Here is a 19,343-nt window from a genome sequence, read left to right as displayed (position 1 = left end):
CAGAATTAAATGGAGAAACCTGACCGATGGAGCCAGTGTGTGGTTAACCAGAAGTGGGACAACAGCCTCAGATCAAGGCAGGCTGAGGAGCAGTGCTGGCTGCTTGAGAAAGGCCTCAGAAAGCTTGGGGGGAAGATAAGTATGATCTTGGGCTCCGATATAATCTGTGGGTGTTTAGTGGAATTTAAACACATGCTGAAGTGTTGTCCCAAATTGGGACAGTTTCCAGTATCAGGTCCTTGGTGCAGAGGGAAGTTGATTCTGGCGATGGAGAATAGACGATAGAATTTAAGGAGATGAGCCAGCCGTGTATTCCAGACAAGACAAGTCTCTCACAATGCTGTTGTGGGTGTGAGGAGAATGGTCTGACTGTGAAGATACAAAGTAGGGGTTAGGGAAGTGGTGGGCCTGATATTTAAGGACTGAAATGCCCAGGGCCACACTGAAAAATGCATCTGCACTTGTGCATCTGATTGCCTGTGCCTCGCTAGGAACCCTCTCCCTTCCTCTTGGGCGAGAGCTGTGTCCCCGTCACCGCCAGGCTGGGTCACAGCACTTCCCGGTCTCTGAATGGAGAACCAAGAGAGAGGCTCCAGCTGGTACACAGTGCAGCTGCCCAGCTCCTCTAGAGTATAAGTTGTGGGGAGCACATCAAGTCCACTTCTGCCACCAGGCCTGGGCATTGGTCCTCCTCTTTAAAGCATTTAATGGAGCAGCTCCCCACTGCATTAGAGAGCACAGCTCCATCAATGAACTGCTGAGACAGTTGCCCTCCTTTGGAACAATGCAGATCATGAAGCGCGTGAAAGCCAGTGACAAATCCGTCTCATTTGAAGGGCTCTGGTTATGGATGAATCTGGAATCGGATGGGCTTTCGGGAACCCTGCAGAACCTTCCTACTTGATAAAGTGTCTCCACCGTATAATCACAGTGATGTTCCCAGCATCAGCTGCTCCCTGTTCCTACTCCCTCTCCAAAACACACTCTACTCCCAGCAGAGCTTACCGTGCCCCAAAGAGGGAGAAGAGCAAGAGACACCATGACATCCACTCAGGGCTTCACTGTTGCCAATTTCCTTTGTGCAGAAGGTGCTCAAATGCTAAGGGGATGGGTGGCAATTTGAAACCCAGATAGACTCATGGCAGTTTGAACAAAGAACTCAGCTATCGTCAGGCAGCTGAGCATCTCACTGGCCACTAACATGGACAATATGCCATTTGCACTTGTGGTAAGTGAATGGCAATCACGTTCCATTTACCTAGGGAGGTGGTGGAATCTCCATCCTTAGAGGTTTTTAAGGCCTGGCTTGACAAAGCCCTGGCTGGGATGATTTAGTTGGGGATTGGTCCTGCTTTGAGCAGGGGGTTGGACTAGATGACCTAGTGAGGTCCCTTCCAACCCTGATATTCTATGAGTCTATGTGTATGTTTGTTTGCAGCCCTGGGCTCCTCGAACAAAACCCAGCATGTGGGAACATGTCAATTTTTGCCAGCTAGCAGGGGTAGTTTTTGCAGCTTTTTGTCAGACGTTCCAGTCACAAATCCTAAGGTACGTTCTGCCTCTTTCTCTTCTAGATTTGTGGATTTTCACTCTGCTGCATCCACTTGCTCCCCATCCCGTGCCTCCCTGCTCACAGGAAGGCTCGGCATTCGCAATGGAGTGACCCACAACTTTGCTGTCACATCAGTGGGTGGCCTCCCCCTCAATGAGACTACGTTAGCTGAGGTTCTGAAGGAAGCAGGATACATCACCGGGGTAATAGGTAATTAATGCACTGCGGAAAGCTCACTGTTGTTCTGTTTTGCAATTCATTATGTAGACAATGGTAGACAGGGCTCAGGGCCATAGGTGCTGGAACAGATGTACTGGAGGTGGCAGCCCCTGGCTTGAAGTGGTTTCCATTATATACAGTTTGGTTCAATGGCTCTCAGTAGCCCCCTCCATAAAGATTGTTCCAACACCTCTGCTCAAGGGACACAGGATGGACCATGGAGCTAATTTGTTGGCTCAGGTCCAACCGACGCTGGGAGTGGCTGCAAGTGATTATTACCACTTAGGTTGTACACTCTGGGGGCGGGGGGGGGGGTGGAGACTGTATCTGCCTCTGTGGTCTGTGCAGCACCTTGCACACCTGACTCTGCTTGGGGCTTTGGAGTGCCAGTGTAATAGAAGCATGAAATAACGGTGATGGCTGTTCAGCGGAGGGAGCTTGAGCATCATGTCTAGATCATGTCTAGGTTATGAGAAATATCATCTCGTTTGGCACTAAATGACCAGCACTCTTGCTGGCAGTCACAGCAGCTAAGTCAAACCTTGAAATACGCCGTGAAGACTGACTCTTCATTCACCTCTAGGATTGGTCCCTTCTGGGTTGGCGTTGAGGCACGTTGGCAGAATGGTCCAGGGGCAGGTTGAACTATGTGGTTCAAGCTGCCCCTGGACCATTCGGCCAATATATATTCTCCAGAGTACTTTCTGCCTGTATCTCTCTCTATATATCTATCTATCTATATTTTTATTTCTTCAGTATTGTGAAAATATATACAGGTGCCCATCCTCTGCTTGGGATTCTTTTCCCTACTTTGAAACCCGTGCATTCATTAAAGAAGAACTTAAAGGATGTTTTTTTTCTGACTTTTCACTTTTGCTCTTTCTCTTTTTGCAGTTCTATGATGTTTTTAAAAAAATTGCCTTTTTAAATGTGTATTTTTCTGGGTGGTTACATCATGATGTGAACTAAACTTCTGGCTCCCTCCAAAATCTAAATGTGTGAATTGTTTAACTTCAGAAAAGTGTTTTTTCCTACATATAGTAACATTTAATCAAAGTATTAGCATGCAGAATGGTTCTGTGCCCACAGACCCAAATATGCCTTGATATAATACCCTGTGCTAACACGAAAAGCTATGTTATGTGTTGTGTCAATACTGCAAGCATATGGAGCGCTCTCCCAACTTCCAAGGGAGTCATTCTAGTGTATCAGATCAGTCATCTGTGGATAATGAATAAAACATACACTTCCATTCGGAGCCATTGAAATGCAATGAAAGAAAGTCACAAAAACCGGAAAATTCAGTTAGTTAAATGCAGAGTTTGCCATTTCTTTACATTGACTTACATGCAAAACTATTCTTTGACTTCAAAGGTGGTTTTGCATGCAAAATTATGGCAGGATATGGGCCAGAATAGGTAAAGCTTCATAATTAAACTGTTGGTCATCATGTGGGGCCAAATTATGGTAGGGCCTGAGAATATAGTGCTTGATCTTCGAAAACACATATGTGGCAGTTCAGAGGAGGAAGCCAAGAATGGACCATTCAGAACCTCTTAGAATATCTTGTCTTTGAAAACTGAATGTCTGGCAGAACCTTGGTAAGGGTTTAAGGATGAGCGAGACTTGAGAAAACGTAAGAATTGTTTTATGAAATTCCTCTGAGATCTAACACCCTTATGGTATGGATCCCTTGGCAAAATGGCATGCTTTAAACAGGCCCTGCAAAGACAGCGACTCTTGTTGCTGGATTAAAATGTCAGGCCCTGGACACTGTATGTAATTTCTAGTACCTGCGAAGTTTACCTTCTGAAAAGACTTCCTGTTGCGTCCACGCAGGTAAATGGCACCTCGGACATAGCGGCCTCTATCATCCCAGCTTCCGTGGTAAGATTTTGTTGTAAAACCCAGTATGGGTTTTTGTTTCCCACTGTCCCTTTCTCTTTTTAAACCCATTCGCCTCCTTCCTGGTAATTGCCCTCAGAGAGGGAGGAGCAAGCAAGGAGCAGGCTCCTCTGTCAGTCCCCCTGTAGGTCATTAGCTGCCAGAGGAGTTCTGCTGCCCACTCCCGCAGCAGCAGGAGGGGTTTGCGGGGTGGTCAGTGACTTGAATTTCCCATGGAGGGAGTAGCTCTAGTTATTGGGTGGGAATGCCCGTTGCCCTGCTCCCATGGGCTTGCAGAGTGGGGGGCCGCAGTCTAAGAGGTGTGAATTCCTTTTGGTAGCCGAGGTGGAGTAGGGGATATTTGTGCTCTGGATTGCCCTGTGTTTAAGTTCACACTCAGGGCTGCTCCGACTGGGGTTGGTGGAGTTATCTCTGGGGTGGAGTTGACCCCAAAAGTCCATCTTCACTTGGAGGAAAGGCCAGCGCTGCGGTCAATTTGTCCTTAAAATAGAGTCCCTCTTCTTGTGCTATTTACTCGGTCTAGCCCCCCATTAACTCCATAGTAGAGCCCTTTAAAAAGAGGACCATGTTGGGGAAAAAAACACAGGAAAGTACAAACAATGAAGTCTCAATGGATCCTTGTCCTGTTATAACATGAGCTAGATCCCTGAACCTTCAGTCAGACCTCCGTGGAGCCCCATGGGTGTGAGCATTCACCTGCATGGTCTGTGTGAAGGAGAGGTGTCTAAGCCAGTGGTTTTCAAACCTTTTTTTCTGGCAACCCAGTTGAAGAAAATTGTTGATGCCCGTGACCCTATGGAACTGGGGATGAGGGGATTGGGGTGTGGGAAGGGCTCAGGGCCGGGGCAGAGGGGTGAGGTGTGGGGATGAGGGCTGTGGGGTGGGGCTGGGAATGAGGGGTTCAGGCTTTGGGAGGGGGCTCTGGGCTGGGGCAGGGGTTTGGGGTGCAGGAGGGGGTCATGGCTCTGGGCTGGGGGTGCAGGCTCTGGGCTGGGGCTGGGGATGAGGGGTTTGGGGTGCAGGAGGGGGTCATGGCTCTGGGCTGGAGATGAGGGTTTGGGGTGCAGGAGCGGGCTCTGGGTTTGGGGGTCTCAGGGCTGGGGCAGGGGGTTGGGGTTCAGGAGGGGGTCATGGCTCTGGGATGGGGGTACAGGCTCGAGTGGGGCTGGGGATGAGAGGTTTGGGGTGCAGGAAGGGGCTCCAGGTTTGGGGGGGACTCAGGACGGGGCAGGGGTTTGGAGTGTGGGAGGGGGTCAGGGCTTTGGGCTCTGGGTGCAGGCTCTGGGGTGGGGCCGGAGAGGAGGGGTTTGGGATGCGGGAGGGGGCTCTGGGTTTGAGGGGGGGCTCAGAGCTGGGGCAGGAGATTGGGGCATGGGGTTGGGGCATGGCCTTACCTCCGGTGGCTCCTGATCAGCGGCACAGCGGGGTTGCTAAGGCAGCTTCCCACCTGTCCTAGCACCACGGACCGCGCTGCACCCTGGGAGCGGCGAGGAGCCGGTCCAGCTCCTAGGAGGAGGCGCGCAAGCAGCTCTGCATGGCTCTTGCCCGCAGGCACCGCCCCCTGGCCAGCGGGCGTACGGAGCTGGTGCTTGGGGTGGGGGCAGCGCGTGGAGCCAGATGGCCCCCCCGCCTAGGAGCTGGACCTGCTGCTGGCCGCTTCTGGGGCACAGCACGGTGTCGGAACGGGTAGGGACTAGCCGGGCAGCACCGCGGATGAGACTTTTAACGGGCCGGTGCTGACCAGAGCTGCCGCGACCCAGTGCCTTACCTTCCGTGACCCGGTACTGGGTCACGACCCACACACTGGTCTAAGCAGCTGTTTTGCCTAGAACTGACCCTGTTCCCGTCCTGGTGTTTGTAAACTCAGCAGCAACAACTGTGTAAACAGTGTATAAAAGGCAAACGGCCACAGCGGGCAGCTGCGGACACACTAACGCGCTTGTTTGGATCCCAGGTTTCGACTATTACTTCGGGATCCCCTACAGTCACGACATGGGTTGTACTGACACCCCAGGTTACAACCTCCCTCCCTGTCCGGCATGCCCTCGACACTCTGCGACCACAAGGTACAGCTTCTCCGGTGGGGTGGAATGGAGTCTGGGCTTTGATGGGAGCGGGTGTAAGTAGGATTTCACGTGATGGCATCTCCCTCATGCTAAATGTCAGAGCTGAATGGAAAACGTTTTCTAATCGATCCCAGGAACAGAGAAATTGGCAGGGGTTGTAAAGATGAAGGGTTTGAATGAATGTTCGCTGCGGTCTCCTCTCCCCTTGCTCTGCCCCAGAGGGACCATCCCCTCTTACCCTGCAGTGTGTATAAAACACAGCAGGTTTGGGGGGCCAAGCTGGTTTGGGGGCGCCTTCACTCTCCTCCCCTGGCATCACAGCACTGCTCCCTCAGGCCAAGGAAACCCTGAGGAACCTGTCAGTGCTCCTTCATGCACCAGCCAGAGGAGGTGACCAGAGAGCAAGACGAAGGGCCCTGGCCAGCTCCTGCTGAAGTCAGAGACCAAACAGGGTCCCTGGGAGGGAAGTGGTTAAAACACTTGTTTGGGACACAGGAGATCTGGGCTCAGTTCCTGGCTCTGCACAGACCCCCCCGAGTGTGATCTTGGGTAAGTCTCTCAGTCTGTCTATGCCTCAGTTCCTGTCTGTTGAGACTATAATCTCTCCAGGGACTATCCCTTACTGAGTGTCCATCCAGCAAGGGGCCCTGAGCTAGGCTGAAGCCTCCTGGTGGTCCCGTGGTAACAAAAATGTGTTCGCTCTCCCGCAATGGGAGGGGCTGGTGAGGGACTGAGTTCAGATCCCCTCCAGGGCTGTCTGTCTCACAAGTGTGGCCAAACCCGAGAAAATTGAGGCTTGATTTCTGGCACAACGAATGCAATGGCAATAACTGAGACTGGGCCACATTGCGAATGGACCCCACTGACGTCAGGGCACAAGCAGACCTGCTTCCTTCATTCAGAAAGCCTCCCTTGTTACTAATGGAGTCTCTTGGTTTCTCTCCAGCAGCCATGGGAGAGATTGTTACACCAAGGTGGCTCTTCCTCTCTTCGAAAACATTACCATCATCCAACAGCCTGTGAACCTCACTGGCTTGGCTGCAGAGTATGCAGAAAAAGCAACTCAGTTCATCCAGCGCGCAAGGTAAGGCTGCCCCCCGAGACACCACTTGCAGCTCTGTCTCTGCAGAGCTTGGGGCAATGTCCAAATATTGGTGGCATCCTGCTACTGCTACCAGTTACTCTATTAGCTCAAGTGGCCGAGGTCTGCGGGGTGGATCTAAACAGCCTCACCCTGCTGATGGCCTGTGGAGCGGTAAGTAGGATTTCACGTGATGGCACTGCAATTTTTGTAGTTCACGTTTTTAAAATCCTCAGAAATTGCATGCAAAAACCAACATTAATAGAAGGTTATGGTTGACAAGTCAAGCACTCATAAGTTAGGCTATGCCCGAAATAGGATTGTCTGTGCAACCTTAATTTGATCCCCTTGTGCATGTCCATTACGATACAGTCTTTGATAACATGATCACATACTAGGGAACCCTGCCTCATTCAGTGCCCAGGATGGACAGTGCTCTGGGGCTGAATCAGGGCTGTGTAATGAAGCACACTGTTGTGTGTAGGACCCCTGCCTCATTTGTAGCAGAAGCTGGAAGGTCTGTAGTGAATGAGGCATATTGTACGAAGAGAAAAAATAGTCCCATGATTAATGCAGTTGAATGTTGCCCTGGAGAATTGGATTCTATCCCTGCCTCTGCTACAGAGTTCCTGTGTGATGCTGGGCAAGCCGCTTGCCCCAGACTTTTCATAGGTGGTCACTAACGGTGTGTGCCTCATTGTAGGGGGGGCAGACTTGAGAGCCTGTGAAAATAGATTGTGTAATGCATGTGAAGCACTCACATACTCTAGTGCTGAGCACCCAGGAAAAGCCCATGAGGAAATTATTAATGCTGTCTTCAGAGCAGCGTTCAGTAAATGAGCCATATGGAGCGATGAGGATAAAATAAAAATATTGAATACCTGCTCACTCCGGGAGCACCGCCCATCCTGTGCGCGGACCGAGGCAGGGGCCCGGTGGGAAAAATAGTGTGTGACCACGTCATTAAAGACTGTGTCGATATGCGTATGCACAAGGGGCTTGAGTTAGGGTTGCCCAGGCAGTCTAAATTCTGGCAGCTCCTACCTGTAGAGTCTTTGACTTTGCAACTGTAATAGTCTTTTAACAGAGTTGTTGTTACGCTTGCCTTGGGCTGGTCAGGGTGCGGGTTTGATGGGCCTGCTTCACGGGGGAGCCCCAGCTGCTGCTGAGAGGACGCCACGTGCCGGATTCTCGCTTTCCCCCGTGATTCCCCTATCCCCCTCCCTTCGCTCCCACGTTCCCCTCCCCCCTGCCCTATTCCACCCCCCTTTCCTTCCCCACTGCCTCTTCCTACCACCCCGTCACCCCCTTCCCTCATTTCCTTTGCCCCCCGCCCTTACCCAGCCCCACTGCTGGCACTCTCTGTTGCACGGGAAACAGGAAGGCTGCCAGCACACAGAAGGGGAACTCAACTGGTACTAGGACCAGGAGGCAGTGTTCAGCTGCCGAGTCAGCAGAGCCTAGAGCCAGCCTCCTTTAGCTGGGCAGCTCTGCGCTTGCAGAAATGGGTGGATGGGGGAGTGGCATGTAACCCCATGTGCCCCCCCCGTGCCTCACCTCTGTTTGGCAGCGCAATCCCCCCCCAAAACTGCACCCCTGGTCAGCCCCCCATGCGGCATCCCTTTGCTTCCCTGCCGTAGGGAAGCACAGGAATTCTGCGGAGGTGGGTGGGTGGGTGCGTTTTCTGTGGGCGCGCAGTCACGCAGAAGCCCCCCAGGAGTATGTTGTGTGTGTATAATTTCCTAGGTTTTTGAAAAAGCAAATGGCATCATGTGAAATCATATGGCTCCCTAGATGGGTAATCAGCAGGGTTAGAACCTTCAGATGCACGGCACAGACCTTTGCCACTTGAGCTAACGGACTAACTGACAGCAGCCGTAGGTTGTCCTCCTCTATGTGGGCAAGCACTAACTGGGGATAGAGCACACACTTTGCCACCTGGGTTCACAGCTGTTTGCTGCCAGCAGAGGAATAGTGGAGACTCAGGAATCTTGGGTTCAATTCCAGGTTCTGGAGGGGAGTCTGTTTAGTGGTCACAGACTTTGTCGCTCTGACCCAGCTTGACCCTTTCCACCCTCTGGTATTTCTGAGAGCAGAATTCGGTGTAGTAGTGGGAAATGAGTTTGCATTTCTGTTGCTGCTGCCAGAATAGCTGATGGTACCATCTCACTGTCCCGGAGTTAACAGGAGTGTAGCAGTGAGAGTTTGCAGGACTGGAGTCTTAGGCCCAGCCCCCCAGAGGTATTTACGATCCTAACTCTTATTGAAATATGGGAATTAGCGACCGACGTACCTATGTGAAACTGAACCTAAGTGTGTCATCAGAGTGAGCGGACCTCCCTCTGCAAATGTACAGGGAGTGGATCTGTGGAGTAGAAAGTTTCTGTGGAGTCACTTTTCAAAGCACTCTTCAAGGGGGAAAAGGCTGCTAGCCACAAAAGAATGTTCTGCAGGGCTCGAAGTAAAAGTGTTTCTGTCTTCAGCGCATCTCCTGTGCAAGGGTCATGTGTGCTTACAGATAAGATTTTTTGGAAAGGTCTAGTCTTTTAATCTATATTTATGTAACAGACATATTGAGGGCCAGGCTGCATTCTGAGAGCGAGAGGGGGCTTAGCCACACGTGCTATGAAATCAGCATTAACTGGGGAAGCACAGGAAAGGGAGGGTTGTTACTGGACCAAATACTGCAGCTCTTAAGGCTCGATTCTGTTCCCTCCCAAAATTTCCACTGCTGTCAATCAGAGTGGGGTCCTCCTCAGTTCGCACATAAGCAAAGCTCCCAGTGAGTCCAGCGGAGATTCAGGGGGCCATGGAAATTAGAGGTGGAACAGGCCTTTATATAGTCCATCCTGCAGGGGCTAGCGCAGGGCTTTGTCCAGGCCGGCTGTGAGGCCCTGAGTTGGCAGTTACCAATGTCACCATTCCCCTCGGGTCTCCCCAAAAGCTGAGGGCACCTCACAGGATCAGGCTCTGAAAGACCCCTGCAAGGGTGCCTCCCTTGCTCCCTTTAGGAGCCCAGTCCACAGTCCGTTAGACCTCCTCACTAGGACATGGCCCAGCAACAGTCAGCCTAGGTCTCCCTTTTTTCACCCCACCCCTCTGACCTCACCATCTCCCAGGCAGGTCCCACAGTCCAGTGGAGACCCTGGGCCAGGGTCACCTATATGCTCTGGCTGCTTTGGGCCACTCCAGTGATGCAAAGAAGCCTCATTTAACCAGCCAGGAGAGTTGGGTTTACAGCTACTTTGAGGCCCTGGAGAGGAGTTCACTGGTGAAGGTGGCCCTGGACTAAGGTGCCCTCCAGAGGAAGAGAGCTGCACTTTTGTCCTAGTTAACGGAACCCCATTCTGAGACGTAGCAAAGGGTGAGAGCTGCAACAGGGGAGACTGCAGGCAGGAGACAGCTGGAGGCACGTTGCAGGGAGAAGGAAGCCACCAGCAGGAGTTAACCAGACTCTGTGGGAGAAGAGCAGGCATCTCCTGCATTGGGAGCCACTGATGGCGAACAGGTGGCTCCTATTCCCCCTAATTAAAGGGGCACTCCAGAAGGAGATGGGTGGGGGAGAGAGGCCAGGGGAAATGTTTATCAGGCTGGGTGAGAGAGGGGCACAGTCTATTGCTGTGTGTTTGTACTGGGGGGGGGTACGTTGTTTGTAGAGCAGGCTCTGTGGAAAGGGAAGCTTTTAATTTGAGATGCAAAAGCCTGGTGTGATTCTCAGAGTCTTATCTAGCCCAAGCTGGGGGGGGCTTCTGCAGAGCTCTGTCTGGGTTGCAGGAGAATTCCTCTTGGGAGGAGTGACAGCTCCCAGTACTAAATAGCCACCCCATATCTGCGATAAGGGCAGTTGTTTGTATCTGGTAGGACTCTGAGTGTTGCGGTGGTGGGGAAAGAGGGGCTGATGGAGCATCCTTTGAAAGGAGGCAGTGTATAGCATGTGGGGTGTGTGGACCAAGGGCAGGACCCAGCTCCTCCCCACAGTGTGGATAGAGCCTAAAACCACAGCAGGGCTAGATTCACATAGTGTTTGAACTCTCTCCCCACTCCGGCATCTGTGCAGGGCTGGTGGCAGCTGAACTGCAGGGGTCCCATGCTGCTGCCAATGTAAGTGAGCTTGGCTCAGGACCCCTCACTGAAGGGCTAAGCAGGCCCATACCCTTTACTGATCTCAGAACATACATTCAGGGCCTGATTCTCTGTTGCAATAAAGCCAAGCAGGGCAGAGGGGCCACTGTAAAGGTGCTTTAAAGATGTAAAGCAGCCCCCTGAGAATCTCCATTCAACTGGGAGCCGGTTCCTATTGTCCATCAGTTTGTCACTGTCACTTTTACAGACCAGCTTTCTGCATGGTGTGAGGCTGGGCAGATGCTAAGTAGTCATCAAACAGACATGGCTGCGGAGCCTAATTCAAAAGAGCACTAGAGTGCAAAGTTCAGCTGTGTGTGGCAGATCTCATCCTTCTCCCACTGAACCAAAGGGAGTCAGGCCATTGACTTCAGTCAGAGCAGGGCGTGGCCTTCTACAGGGATACTGGTGCCAGAGATTGGAAAGGGGATTTATGTCATGTGTAGCTAGCCTCTTTCTGTGCAGTGAGACCCGGAGCATTCTGGTGCTAGTAGCATGGGCTGGCCCTGAATCTGATTCTCTTCATACCAGATCAGCTGCTGGGGCAGGATCAAACACCCCTGAGTCAGAGCTGGAGGTCAGGCTTCCTCTGGATCCTGCCAGGGCAGTAGGAGAAAGCAAAACTGTGTTCCAGAAGCCTTGGAACTGCTGGTTGCAGTTGATCCTTCTCCGTAAGCTGCCAGTTGCTCTGGGGATGCAAAAGGGGATCCTAGAACCGTTCCCCTGCCCTAGAACAAACTGGCAGGGCCCTGGCATCCTGTTGTCAGGCACAAAGAAGAGCCTGTCAGTTCAGTGCTGGGTCTGCCTCACTCATCAGTGACAACGTCTGAGCCTGAACTCTGACCAGCCTCAGATTGTGTTGTCTAAACCAGGGAGCGGTAGTATTGACATACCTTAAACATGTATTTTCCAGGGCAGTTTCTGCCCCCAGTTACCTCTGTGCTAATCTGTTTTTTATCTGTCACCTTGGTATCCAACCCTCATTGCAGTCATGGCGTGAGAGTAACTAGAATCTGCTACAGTACTGGTCTTGCCTTGTATCTGCACCCATTTTAGGAGCACCAAACTGAGGCTTGCTTGGGCATGTAGTTAACCCCCAGCTGGTTCACATGCATCAGGGCACCTGTCTACCTGTGCAAAAACATGGGTGCCCTTTGGAAGGCTTGTCCCTGAATTGCTGCCCTGATCCCATGTGACTGTTTTAGAAGCAGCTGCACTGTGCCTGGTCGTACACATGCGGGGTTAACGGAAAAGCTTTTTAACCAATGTCTAGATATTTGGGGGAAATGTTTCATTATCTGCTGAGAACTGGATTAAACAGGTTGCTGTTCAGAGGCAAAGTCCAGTTTGGCTGCTGCCGCTTAACTTTTAAATAGTTTAGTTTGCTATGGTTCTTCTTTGCCTGACTCTCTCACGTTGCTAGACAATGGCAGAACACTAGGTGTGTCGGCTATACTTTGTTTAGCTAGATGTGTCAAGGCTGAGCAGCTCATGACAGTGAGATTCAAATCCATCCAGGGACACAGAACCGAGGGACTGAGAGGTACAAAGTCAAAGGATTTTTATTCTAAAAGTCCCACCCATGAGTTATGCATTAAATATGTATTTTTTGCAGAATCCTCATGGAGTGCGGATGCAAAAGGCAACCGAGATTCCCAGCTGAGTGGACGGGGGATGAATCCGGTTATTTCTGGATTCCTTCCCCAACTCCTGTTAGAAACATTGTACTCCTGCTGTTTGGGCCAGATCCAAACATGCTCCCTCACGCAAAACTCCAATTGAAATCAGTGGGCTAAATTATTAACATTATTGTGTGTGTTGTGGTAACACCTAGAAGCCCCAGTCCTGGGTCCCATTGTGCGAGGCGCTGTACAAACACAGAACAAAAAGACCTGCTCCTAAGATCTTGATTTACTTTCACCAGTATTCCCTAGATATGAAGTCAAGGGAACTGTGACCATGCTTTAGTGCTAAAAGGGTTCTGAATAGTTTTGCGTGAAATTTTGCTGCAGTGTGGTACCTGGGTTTGCAGAGATTGCTTTTCTAGAGCCTGCCTCAAGCCATTCAGAAAACGAGGTCCTGTTGAGTAGAGCGTCTAGGTGTGGGTGTGTGAAAATGGCGGTATTCGCCTCAAATTCAATTTAGACCCCGCTCAGAGTAGCTGGCTGGGTCTGTGAAAACAATTGGCACTGAAGCCGTTAACAACACTGATACTGGAAATTGTCCTTACTTAAAGTTTCAGAGGTTGATGCCCTGTTGAAATAAAAGGGATGGTTCCCATCTTCCCCCTGAGCTATTGTTTCAGGCTCCCTGCAGACTCAGGAAAACAGTGTCGCATCACCCCACAGAAAGAAAGTGATTTTTTTCCCCCACAGCAGTAATGGCTAGACACGTATATGCATATTTTAATTACAGCTAAATTTTGTACAGGAATGTAATAGTGGCACTTTGGCTGGCTCCAGCTACGCTGTGGAATAAAAAGGCTATTCGGTGAGCTTTAGGATTGACTAATGTTTTCACTCGGTGTGGGAGACGTCCTCTAGGCCAGTGGTTCTCAAACTTTTGGACTGGTGACCCCTTTCACATCGCAAGCCTCTGAGTGCGACCCCCCCCCCCTTATAAATTAAAAACACTTTTTAATATATTTAACACCATTATAAACGCTGGATGCAAAGCGGGGTTTGGGGTGGAGGCTGACAGCTCGCGACCCCCCCGTGTGAGAACCCCTGCTCTAGGCAAAGGAAGGAAACATAGGCCGCAGGGTGGAAACGTGCTCTGCTGGAGTCATGGTAGCATCTTAAATCTTTTAAAATTTGATCAGGCTCTGGTTCGGCAACAGAGGCATAGACTTGCAGGGCTGGGAATTAGCGAGGCAGACTGCAGTGTCCTTCGGTGACTTCCAGCCCTTTGTTTGACATATGCTCGCGCGCACACACGCGTCACTGGGATGACCCAGTTCCTCCCGATCACTTGTCATCCCGCCCTTCCCTTCACAGGCCCCTGAGGAAGAGCGGGCCTCTTTTGAGGAGATAAATATAGCCTGTAAACAAGAAAACAGGATGTGTCCACTGGCGATTGAAAAACAAACGTCAAGGGGGGACGATCAGCAGTCCGGTTTGTTTGATAACAAGATTCTCCTCTAAACGTGCTTTGTGAAAAGTTGAATGCATGCGGTTTGCAGCTCTGAGACACCACTGTCCTGATGACGTGGTTGTTTCCCTCTGTGTTTTAATCCTGTAAAATTACTTCCTGATGCAGCGGGGTCCGGATCTTACCTTGGTTTTCTGCAGGGGAATGAAAACAAAGGGAAACACAGTAGATTGCAAAGCACTTGGCAGTCCCAGTCGTACACATGGGAAACTGAGGCACAGAGAGGCCAATGACTTGCTTATGGTCATACAGGGTGTCTGGGGTGGTGCAGGAAGTTGAACCTGGGGCTCCCAAGTCTTAAGCTCATGGCCTAACCTCATTATCATCCTCCTCCTCAGATGGCCCCAGAATCTCTTGAAGGGAAGGAGAGTTGAGCCTCCCTCCAAAACTCTGTAATTCCCCTTACCCTTAACTCTGCAGTCATGGGGTCTGGTGGGGTTGGGGGGCAGAGCCGTGGGAATTCTTGCTGAAGTCGAGATTACAGAACAGAATGGCCCTCTCCTACGCAGGACTGACCATTTGAGGGAAAACTCCCACCATCACCCTAGCATGGTACAGCTCCACCAAGTGGAGGCGCTAGTTTTCAGAGTCATCCCCCAGAGCAGAGTAAGAGGATGTGGTGGTAGAAACAGCAGTGCCTGGCCTAGGCTAGCACTCCTGCTCTAGCTAATGGAGAGAGAGCTCCTGGATCTGCAGCCAGAGACTTCCCTCAGATTGTCTGCGCTGGCAAGGCCCTAGGTGTGGCCCCTTTGGGTCAGGTTTGTGGCATGTTGACAGAGGGAGGGTGGAGGAAGCTTGCATTGCGGCTGCTGAACCTGTTCTGCGGATCGCTGGGGGACTGCAGGCAGCCAGGAAGGAGAGACTAGGCCTGGAAGGCAGCCAAGCTGTGAGTGCATCTGACTGCCAAGAAATGAGCTTAGGAAGTGAAATCGGGGCGAGGAAACAGCCCCCGCGCTCCCGGGTTCCTCAGGCGGGGCCAGGAGCGGTGGTGGATGCAGCGGGCGCTTAGCAACTGGGGGAAAAGCAAATAAAATTCTGGGATGCATGAACAGCGCCAGGGAAAAACTGACTCTCGCCCAGTGACAGGAAAGAATGAGGCTTTGGGACTTAGTGCAGCTGCTTGACTCCAGGGCAGGTGCCGAAGCTGCTTGAACCCACCTGGGAGGCAGGTTTGCTGGCCTCTTCCTTGTGCTTCGCCTCTCACATAGATTTTATCTGCCGAAAAGCCTCCATCCCTCCCCCTCCCTGTCTGCTCCTGTTGATGGTGGGAGGGCAGGTGGGGCTGATCCAGCCAGGGCCAGAACCCGGCTTCTGAGGCATGCACAGTGAATCCAGGTGTGCAGCCCCCTGCTACACCGTCCCAGCGGCAGGAATGGCCAGTGCAGAAAGGTGGGTGAGGTCAACCCTCTGCCCGGGCCCTGTTTGGGAATCCAACACTGCTGTCTGCGCTAGGCTGCCTCAGTCTGTGTGTCGAAGTTTGGGGCTTTGCCTGGGCCCTGCCCCGTGGCATGAGAGAGTGTCTGCTTCCACTCCATGCACCCATACAGGGCTGGGTGCTCGCCAGCCCTTAGAAACAGGTCCCCTTCCTGGGCTTGACTGCCTGCCATGTTTATTACCGCGCTGATTGTAGCTTGCACTTGCTCTGATTATTGACCCTAGGAGAGCGGGGAGATTTGCGGGCCTGGAGTGTGAAGTACCTGACTGGGTGACTTTGGACTTACTGTAATTTGCCTTGAACGGCCTTTGGACCGAAGGGCTGGAGACGAAGAGGGAGAGATCAGAAAGAGACGCTGCCTAGGGGAGCATGTGTACTAAACCTGAGGCACAGAGACCCCCTGTATCAAATCCCCTATCTTGTTTGCTCATTCCTGCAGAGGAGGGGCTTCTGCCTGGAACAGGGATGCAGGGCTGGGTTCATCTGGACCTTTCCTTTGCTTCTGAGTGGTGTTGGGTTTGCTCTCTCAGGAGGCTGTAACCAAAAATCGTGGAGGGACAGAGCCTGTTTGCTTGCCTCATGTGACTCCTCCTGTTAGCCCCCAGCTCCCTGTCCTGTGCTCCAAGAACTTCTCCCTTGCAGGGAGCCCAGCACCGCCATGCCCTGGTGCAGGCTGGATTCCCAGCCCGGAGCTCTCTCCTCCCAAGCTGCAGGTGCTGAGAGTCCTGGGAGCAAGGTACCGAGCCCCAGGATGAGGGGCTGTGCGTGGTAGAAAGGGGTAAGAGTGTCGTCTTTGATTGGCCACAGCAGGTTCTGTCTAACCTTCCTCAGCTGCGAGAACAGAGGCCTATGAGGTGAAGCCACAAGACTCCAGCTGAGTTCAGGGCCCCTAGGCGCTGTACAAACCCAGAGTGAGAGGGAGCTCACAATGTTAATAGATAAGGCAGGTGGATGGTGGGAGGGGGAATGGAGGTACCAAGTGGTGAAGTGACTTGCGCAAGGGTCCCCGGTGTATCTCTGACAGAGCCAGAATAGGCCCCAGGTCTCCTGGGTCCCAGTGCAGTGTCTTACCCACTGGTGGCCTTCTGTAAAAGTTCCTTCTGCATTAGAGATTGTGGAAAACCTTTCCCCCTGCCCTGCCCTGTCCTGCGTGCCCAGGCTCTGCACTCTCCCCACATCTTTCTCATAACCAACGTGCTAAACACACTTCCTGTGTTTCCTGTCTAGTGAAAGCGGACGCCCGTTCTTCCTATACCTAGCGCTGGCCCATATGCACGTGCCCTTGGTCCTCGCTCAGCCTCCCTCCAGCTCTTCATTCCCTGGGCCATACCGAGCCAGCCTGAGGGAGATGGATGCCCTGGTGGGACGGATAAAGGACAAAGTTGACGGCTGCGGGAAGGAAAACACATTCCTTTGGTTCACAGGTGAAGCAATAAAACCAGCTCCAGTAACAGCAGATCATCTCGATAACTGACATTTACGTACTGCTTGGATCCGCAGGCAAGGCGAGGGCTGAAGGAGAAAGGGGTGAAGGGCATCCATGTGCAAATGGGAAGCCGTCTTAGGGACGGCTCTCGTATTGTGTTAGGGGCTGAAGTGGGGCTTAATTTGGGGGGTGGGGACTTGTTCACGGCCTCTGCACAGGGGAGTGGATTTCATCCTCCATGAACTCTGTTCCTTTGTATTCATCTGCGTTAAACAGTATTAAAGCCACAGGCCAAGCTCTGCTCTCAGTTATTCTGGTGTGAACTGGGAGCTGCGGCACCAGTGTAACCGAAAGCAGGATCTCTCCTGGTCTTGTTTCTTCCATTCCTGTTAGCCTGCCTGTCTCACGTTCCCCTGCCGTCTTTGTTGAATCCCCTTCCCTGGCCCTTCTGTAGAGCAAGGAGAACCAGCATGGGAAAGCCCCATGTAATCCAAAATATCGGGGAGGAACAACAGGGGTGGGGAAGAAACCTCTCCTGGCCAAGTGGAGTTCCAGGGAGATGGGGAGCAATGGGCAAGGGGAGCTGCAGGCAAAATATGGACTGAGGAGATTTGGTCGGTTGCATGCCCAGAGCGATACTCAAAGCTGGATTGTTGAAAATGCTGATTGGTGCCTGGCCTCAGGTGAGACCCAGCAGACACCACTGAGAGCGACACGGTTACTCTGAGAAACTGGCTTTCAGGCCCACCCTGAAACCTGGGGACTCCTCTTGCCCTTGAAATTGGGGGGGTGCAGGGAATGGAGGCCGGGATCCCCAGAGCGTGTCCTCTGGATTCTCCTGTTGGTCAGGCCCTGCCTGAGGTGCCGGTCCGCTGGCACTCAGATACCGTGCAGATGGGGGGCAGTAAATTTGCCTGGATAGGTCAGATTCACCCGCCTTGGGGTGTTGCTAGGGAGGCTGAACTCCCCCACCGGCTCTATAGGCAGGGTTTGGGCCTCACAGGGCCGTGCTGCTCTGTCAGACTCAGCAACGATCCCTTCTGTCAGGCAACTTGTTTTCCAACCGCCTCCCCACCCCCCACCCTCCCCAAGCTGCCCCACTTCAGGCAGGCGGATGAACCTGGACATCCGTGTCTACAAATTAAACCTCAAATCCCCGTTAATTAAAAAACCCAAATCCGCTCTTGCTGAGATGCCTCCCTAATGAGGATGTCTTGCTTCATTGCCATTCCGATGACAGGAACAGCTCTGCGGCTCATTAACGCCAAATTGCTATTGTCCTCCCCCCTCTCCCCTCCCCGTCTTAGACTCAGTCTCCTGAGTGGAAGTTCAGCCCCCTTGAGAAAACATGGTCCTGTTATTTGGAAATAACCTCCATTGTCAGCCATTCAGTCAGTCCTCATTCAAGCGCCTGCCGAGGTAAAAAGCCATCAGGTGCTGGAGAGGAGGAAAGCAGGGGATTGGTTGCCTCTTTAAAGGGTGTATGAGCTTCCCCATGGGGAGCAAATATCATCCGCAGCAGCTTCCCACTTACCCCTAAACATCAGGGGGCTTTGTCTGGAGCACCTTCGATTGAGAGAGACCACCAGATAATCTGCTCCGTGGAAGCTGTGTGAGATTGGGCCACTCTCACTCAGTTTCCTAGGTGGAAATCAGAGTAACGCTTCATTTTGATGGAACTGATCTGAGTTTTTGCCCTAGGGATGGAAGCTGGCTTCTCTCCCATGGCCTTCATGGTCTGACTCGTTCGCTGTGTTTCAGTCCAACTTGTCTGTCTCTGGCTGTTACTCACCAAGATGTTTCTCTCTCCTCCAGGAGACAACGGCCCTTGGGCTCAGAAGTGCGAGCTTGCAGGGAACGTGGGCCCATTCTCTGGGGCATGGCAAAGGCAACGAGGTAACCGACAAGGCTGCTTGCGAGGGTGTTAGCATCTTGGTAGCCATCACATGTGACCAGCTGGGAGCGGGGAAGGACCTGCTCCTGGAAGGCCCTTGTTCAAATCTGGCCACCAAGCAGAAGGGAGAGATAGGATACTTCCCTGCCTCTGGCACAGTTCATTCCCAGCTGTCTGGCTACTGCTGCACCATCTCTGCCATGGATTGATTTACCTGCGGAGCTCCAATTTCTGAAGAGCAATTTTCTTGCCTTTAGAATGGACCAGCTAGTACGAAATGGCAGGTGTTTCCCCAAAATGTCATGGGGCATCAGGCTGAATTAAGGCAATCCGGGGCCCTGGACACACATGCCCATGGAGCTTCCTGGCCCCTCCCCCATGCCATGGCCCTACCACTTCTTATGGAAGCAGCAATCTTAAGATGACTGGAGAAGTTTGCGCCTCTTGGAGCTATTGTCTTAGGCTGTCTGCAGACTCAGGCAGGTATTGTTCA

General features: G+C 52.1%; 1 protein-coding gene across 5 annotated transcripts in view; it reads left to right on the top strand.

The window, feature by feature from the left end:
- Nucleotides 1–19,343, top strand: part of ARSG (arylsulfatase G) — an 83,783-nt gene that overhangs the window by 38,861 nt on the left and 25,579 nt on the right. For 4 of the 5 annotated variants that reach the window (XM_077833878.1, XM_077833877.1, XM_077833879.1 and 1 more), the window contains exons 3-8: nt 1,575–1,762; nt 3,611–3,658; nt 5,631–5,742; nt 6,689–6,826; nt 16,758–16,954; nt 18,772–18,852. In XM_077833878.1, the coding sequence (XP_077690004.1) occupies nt 1,575–1,762; nt 3,611–3,658; nt 5,631–5,742; nt 6,689–6,826; nt 16,758–16,954; nt 18,772–18,852 (764 nt within the window). The remainder of the gene's footprint in view (nt 1–1,574; nt 1,763–3,610; nt 3,659–5,630; nt 5,743–6,688; nt 6,827–16,757; nt 16,955–18,771; nt 18,853–19,343) is intronic. The other variant, XM_077833880.1, reaches the window with a different exon arrangement.

Source organism: Eretmochelys imbricata, chromosome 14 (assembly GCF_965152235.1).
Source record: "Eretmochelys imbricata isolate rEreImb1 chromosome 14, rEreImb1.hap1, whole genome shotgun sequence".
NCBI lineage: Eukaryota > Metazoa > Chordata > Testudines > Cheloniidae > Eretmochelys > Eretmochelys imbricata.
Note: the sequence above shows the minus strand (reverse complement) of the source record. Positions and strands in the feature narration are given on the sequence as shown.